The 6901-nt window shown below is 38.5% G+C and overlaps 1 protein-coding gene across 1 annotated transcript; it reads right to left on the bottom strand.

Annotated features, from left to right (window-relative positions):
- Positions 1-3315: 3315 nt before the first annotated feature.
- On the bottom strand, positions 3316-4725 carry LOC133293066 (UDP-glycosyltransferase 91A1-like). The gene has a single exon (XM_061491582.1). The coding sequence runs from the start codon at positions 4723-4725 to the stop codon at positions 3316-3318; it is 1410 nt and encodes a 469-aa protein (XP_061347566.1).
- Positions 4726-6901: the final 2176 nt, after the last annotated feature.

A 6901-nucleotide genomic window follows, 5' to 3' on the forward strand; every position in this document is an offset into this window, starting at 1 on the left:
TACTGTCATTACTGATTTTAGATATTTTTTACGTTGAGATTTAGAAACGCCTCCTCCCACTGTCCCTCTGGCGATAGCGGTCAAGACTCCTGCCGTGTTATTAGGTAACTGAAGTGGTTGCTGTTGCGCGATACACTGTCTTTTTTGCGGTGGAGTCCCTTGGCGTCTGCCAGTAGAGGCCTCTCTCGCATTTTTGCGATCATTGTTCTGTGCAGGGTTATAGTCCCTTCTAGGATACACCCTTGGTTCATGAGGATTTGGATCGCAATCAGGGCTTCTATCTCTCCTTCTTTGCATTTTGTATTCCCTGCAGCTAGAATCGAATTCCTAGAGTTTCCCAGCTTTTATGAGTGTTTCAATAGTGTTTTTGAGCTCGAAACATTCATCAGTTGTATGGCCTTTGTCGTTGTGGAACTCATAAAACTTGGTATCATCGCGCTGCACTCCTTTTCTCATTGGAGGGGGTTTGTTGACTCGTACATATCCTGTTTGGAATACTTCTTTCAAAATTCGTCTTTGGGACGTGTTCAGTGGAGTATAATTGTCGTATCTTCCCCACTTCCTTTTGTCACAGAATTTTCGCGGAAAATTCTTGCGGTCGTCTTTTTCGAAGTTGTCTATGTCGGTCCTGGTATTGGGAATTGCACGTGATCGTTTATAATCTTCAAGGTTGATGAATTTTTCTGATCGCGCAGGTAGTTTTTTTATAGTTCGTGGTCGTTGTTTGGCTAACGACATAGAGAAAGGGCCTGCAAGTAGCCCTTCAGTAATGAGATGTAGTGAGACTTGTGAGTCCAAGTCTCTGACCAAGAGTGCTTCATCAAAGAATCTATTGAGATAATCGCGCAATGTTTCGTTTAGACCTTGGCGCACAGTTTTGAGCGTGTGCGTAGATTTGTATTGCGCTTCACTTGTTGCAAAGCACACCAGAAATTGGTTGGTTAAGTCTTCCCAGCTTTGTACTTAATTAAGCGGTAGCGCAGAATACCACCTAAGTGCTGTTTTTTTTAAGGTTGTTGGGAACAACCAACACGCTATTGGATCAGCTACATCTTGAGCCATCATATTAGTCTGGAATTGTTCCAGATGTTCCTGTGGATCCCCCTTTTCGTTATATTTTTCAGTTGTAATCTTGACGTCTCGAGGAATTGGGACATTCATTATGCATGGGGTAAATGGGTGAAGAATTCGAGAAAACATCCTAGAATTTCCATGAGAATTCTCGTTCTCATTAGTGTCTTTCACTTCTTCACCTTTTTTTTTGTGACCCGAAGGACCAAGGTCACATGTTGAATGTTCCTGCCTTGGTTCACTTTCTCCAGAATTTTCAAGAGTTTGCTCCTTCTCATGTTCTTTTTCTTTTTCTTTTCCTTTTTCAAGATTTTTTTCTTTGTTCTTTTGAGCTTTTTTCAATCGAGCTAGATCTTGATTTTGTTGGGCAATTTTCTTTTTTTGCTGTGTGATAAGGTTCAGCAAGTGCTGGGCTGTCAGTGGGATATCCTCATGGATAGAAAGTGGTGCCACCGACGAAGCTGATTTTTCGCAGGAAGCAGGAGTTTCCTTCCGCTTTCCTTTGGAGCTGTTCTGGGATTTGCTTCTGGTATCAACCATGTTTTTAATTTGAGATGGATGGGTTCTAACTAGTAGATTCTCATAGACGGCGCCAATGGTCAGACGAAATACAATATGGGCTGGCCAATATATGTCGAGCCTAATCACACACGATTGAGATGTTGGTTGTTGATCTTGGTCTTAGGCCTGAAGTTGAAGTTGGATTGTCTATGTCCTTTGTAGTAGCGCGTTGGATCCGAAAGGGGGGGTACCTGCAAAGATACTCTGATCCTTAAGTCAGTATCAGAGGCAAGAGTTTTTATGTTATTATTGTAAGGATGATCGTACCTTGGTGTTGTACCATTTGTTTATATAGTGGTTATGATGCCGCCTTAGCAAGGCGGCTTGGCCTTTGAGTGGCCAGACTTGGGTTGCAGGTCAGTGCTAGGACTTGAGTAGCCTTATCTCCAGTCGTAGAGTCGCGGCAAGCTGGAGCTGTCTATCTTTTATCAGAATAAAGGCGCGGTGGGATTGCCTTGGGCCTTAAGTTAGCTTCCTTAAGGGGGTTTTATCCGCGATATGGGCATCGCGTCTTGTCCAGCGCGATGAGGGCAACGCGTCTTATGCGCTATGTTTGTTCATTGCGCTTGCTCTGGATCCTTAATGGGTTTGGGCTTCTCCGTATGTCACTGGGCCTCTCATAGACCTATATTTTATCCGGATCAAATAATAATTAAAAAATCCATTCTCAAATAAAAAAGCTATATATGCCATTGCATTAAAATAAAAATATTATATGTTTATACTTTGGTTCAAATCTTGATCGCTCGAAGTATTATTGTCATAGTACCTTTTTATTAGCTAGGCACAGCACAAACTAAAATTAAGTCAGCCATAGTACTAAAAAAAAAAAAAATACAAAAATAAGTCAGCCTTGAAGATTGAAGCAAGCACCGAAATTTTTTAATATATTCGGGGAGTATCAAATTTTTTCATGCTCCTTTTTTTTGATAAAAAAATTGCTCTTATATCCTTCTCTTTTATTATATTTCCCTGTCTATCCCAATTTATTTTTCACTTTTGGCATGGAGCATGATGCTCCGGCCCAGGAAAGAAGCGCTAGCAAGCACCCATGCAAAGTCCAACAAGAGCAATTAAAGTTCCAACGTTGAAAACGCTTATGGGTAGAAGCCCTCAACAAGTGGGTATAAGAAACAAGGTCTGTTTTAGTGTCTAGATCATGTTTATACAAGCAAAAAGCTGATGAAATTTGCCAACATGTGTAGAATTTGGCGTGTCAATTTGCTAATTTGTTTGAAAATTGATTTTATAAACATAAGATAAGATATAAACTCATATTCTTTTTTATTTTGGATTACATAAACTCATATTCTTTCTTGCACTAGTCCTATTCAAATTAGCATGGACATGAAATGGTCTAATAAAATAATTTTTAAGATCTGGTTGACACATGTTACTGCTTATGATTTTGAAGTCATATATATTTAATGTGGAAAACGAAGAGAATAAATTATTTAAATATTGAAGGATTAAATCAGTAAAATTAATCCTCAAATAAATTAAGAACGCGGGTTTCTCTTAATACTTACTGTTGCTAAAACACCATTTATTTAGAAAAAAGTCTTAACAGGGAACAGGTAAAAAGACAATACATATTAGCATACCAAAAAAAAAAAAAAAGACAATACATATTATTATTTAATTTGCAATTTGCGAAATCAATCATCAACTGCACTCAAACTGTCACACACATGCAGTGTTTCGATGGGTTTTGAGAAAATCCAATAAATTATCAACATACGTATCCTGCCTTTCAGCATTGACAAACAAGTCCTTCATCTCTTCAATCTTTTCCCTGTAGATCCTTCCCTCTTCTTCAACCATAACAAGCCTAACTGAGTCAGCGACCGAGTCACTCGTGAACGATCCATCTCGCTCGTCCCTTGGCACCGAATACCCCATCTTCTTCTCCTCCAACACCCTCGCGTTTATTCCTTGATCCGCCAAAAACGTCAGCAGAACTAGCGGCTTCTCGTTCTGAACAGCCTCAACCACAGAGGTCCAACCAGAATGAGTTAAGAACCCACCAACGTTCTCGTGGCTCAATATCTTAAACTGCGGTGCCCAAGTCGTGCACACTACACCGCGCCCTCTAGTTCGCTCCTCGAAACCTTCAGGCAACTGCAGCACCACCGTGTCGGAAGGCCCACGCTGAACCCTCAACACCCAGAAAAACGGGAGCTTCGATTTCTCCAACCCTAGAGCTATCTCTGTGACTTCCTCTTGACTCGGTTTCGCTTCGCTCCCAAACGCCACGTACACCACCGTTCCACGTGCTTGCTTGTCTAACCAATCCTTCATCCACCGCCACGTGTCATCTCCCTCGCCGTCGTCAAAACCTGTAGTGGGAAGTTGACCAACTGGGAGAACCGGTTTCTGGTAAATATTCTCCAACACTTGAAACCACTCCGGTTCGAACTCGGTGCAGCCTCGAATCGCAACGAGATCGCAGTTCTGGATACCCGCACCAAATCTATACGTGTCCGAAACGCTCGAGTCATTGTCAGAGAGACTATCTGAGATCCTCATGATTTCAAAGTAACGGAATGCCACGGTAGTCGGAAAAGGGACCCACGGTGGGGTAACAGTGAAATCTTCGAGTTTTGTCCGGACCGAGTCTTCACCAGTGAGAACTGAACCGGGTCCCAAGAAGCCCATACACGGAGCAGTATAAATGCTATAAAAGGCGCTCCTAATACCGAGTTTAGAAGCCAAAGAACCCACCCAGAAAGGAACAAAGTCGTAGAAGATCCAATCAGCTTTGGAAAATTCCAGAAAATGGGTCAAGGGTTCTTGGAGGGAGTCGTAGGCTTGTTTAAGGTATTGAACGACGTCGTAGGGGACATCGGTGGTGGCCTCTGCGTTTTCTGGGAGGTTATCCACTTTGGGTAATGGAAGGTTCACGTAATTGATGAGAGTAGACAAGTTTGGTGGCAGTTTGGGAAGGCGTTGTATGTTTCTTGGGGTGGATACGAAGCTGATTTGGTGACCCTTTTGAGCTATCAGCTTTGCTAGCTCAAGGTTTGGAATCAAGTGTCCAAAGGCAAGCCATGGGAACATTACGATGTGAAGCTTTTCCTCAAACACAGCCATGGCAGAGTCAACAGCCAAAATTGCTTCTACTTTTTCTTTTACTCGTGATATATGGTGTCTATATTATATAATGAATGATAGTTGTGAACGAGCCATGGGTGTTTTGAGTGGTTCGATGCAAATGGAGGAGCATGAATATTAAAAAAATTTATAATATTTTTTTTACAACGTGTGTATTAAATAATGGGATATGTATTCAAAAATAAAATAAAATAATGGGATATGTTACCATTTTTTTTCTTGTCTCTCTTTTTTTACCATTCTCAAATATCATTAGATCATAATTTAAATTAATATTTATCTTTTTCTCTCTTTTTTAGATTTTGATCTAACGATATTTGAGAGTGATAGACAAAGGTAAACAGAAAAAATAGTAGATAGAATAACATATCACTAAAATAATATAAGTTTATTTTTTATTTGAAAGAGTTCTGAGTAACCAGCTCAGCTCAAGGTATGGGACCACGTGACTAAGTCTAGCCATGTAAACTTTTACAAATAGAAAGCTAATTGCAGAAGATGCAAAAGAGAGAGGAAATATAATTGTATTTCGTTGATTCTACAGTAATGTGAAGGTTCCTACTATATAGGAATGATACAGAATAATTAACTCTCGCGGATTGCTCACAGGAGAGAAAACAGAAAAGGTAAACCATCAAAAGAGGGAATAATAGCTAAAAGAAAAGAATAAAACTATATAAAAAGGGAAAATATTTTCTCATGTTAGATGAGAAAACTTTTCCTTCTTATATATACAATAAATGAGTGGGTTCCACCTTGATTTTTTTGTCTTTTTACTTTTTTATGAACCTCACTCATTTATTGTGTATAAGAAATGAGAAAATTATTTTCCATATGAAAATTATAAAAGAATTATGTATATCTTTAATACCCTCGTCAAGTTGGAAAGTGGATATTGATAACTCCCATCTTGAAAAGAAAGAAATTGAATTGTGTGTGATGCAGGGCCTTGGTAAATAAGTCCGCAAGTTGGTTGGAGGAATCAACAGGGAAAATTTGCAATGAACCCTTACAAATGTGCTCCCTAATTAGATGACAGTCGATTTTGATGTGTTGTGTATGCTCAGGAAATACAGGGTTGGCAGCAATATGGAGAGCAGCCTGGTTATCACCAAAGAGGTCTGCAGAGGAAGAGAGAGCAATGCGAAAATCATGCAGTAAAGAGAGAATCCAAATTATTTCACATATGGCATTGGCCATAGATCTGTATTCGACTTCTGCAAATGTAGGGGTGTGCATGGAGTGGTTCATAACTGATTTTAACAAAAACCAAACCGAACCTGTTTTAAACGGTTTGGTTTTCAAACCGAACTGGTTTTCTTCTTTTAAAACTGGTTTTTAATTTTCTAAACTGGTTTATGGTTTATAACTGGTTTTGATTTTATAACTGGTTTATGGTTTTCAAAATCGATTTTAAATCAAAATCGGTTATGAACCATAAACCTGTTATCAAGTTCAAAATCGGTTTTTTCACAAATTCAAAATCGATTTTTGATGGATTGTGCTATTTTTATAAATAGTCGTTTGTTTCTCCCGGTTATAGGTAGTTGACCTACTATTTCTTGCAAGAATCTTCATTGTTTTGGAACTCTCACGACGAAATGATTCTTATAGAAATTGTTTCACGTTGTTTTGAGAGTGATAGGTAGAAGAATAGTTGAATTATTTTAAAATTTTAAAAAAATTGCTCTTCGTTCTCTCAAGATTTATGTTACTAAGAGTTTCATTTAAACTAATGGAGGAAGGTATGGGTAGGGATATTCAAAATATCCAAAAGAACTAAACCAATCCATAACCAAGTTGTTCCACATTTTAAAAACCGGTTATTTTTAAAAATCGATTTCATATGAAACTGTATTTTATTTTTATAAACTGGTTATTTAGCAAACCATAAAAATAATTGGTTATCCATAACCAAACTCCTTTATAATTAAAGAACAAATAAGTAAATCCATTGTGAGTTGTCCTTTTAACAGCGCTCTCTCAGAGACGTTAAGCCAATTGATTAATTTTGTTGCCCTTTTCGTTATGATTTTTTAACTTCATCTTTGTCATTTCAAAATCTTTGCCTTGTCAAGTTATGAATTTGACAGGAGGCATGTATGTGGGTTTTTTGGAAAAAAAATTGTTACATTACATAAGAAGTGCTTTTATT

The sequence above is a fragment of the Gastrolobium bilobum genome, unplaced genomic scaffold, assembly GCF_033153095.1.
Source record: "Gastrolobium bilobum isolate Gb01-03AN ecotype WA unplaced genomic scaffold, APGP_CSIRO_Gbil_v1 utg10420, whole genome shotgun sequence".
NCBI classification, from domain to species: Eukaryota; Viridiplantae; Streptophyta; class Magnoliopsida; order Fabales; family Fabaceae; genus Gastrolobium; species Gastrolobium bilobum.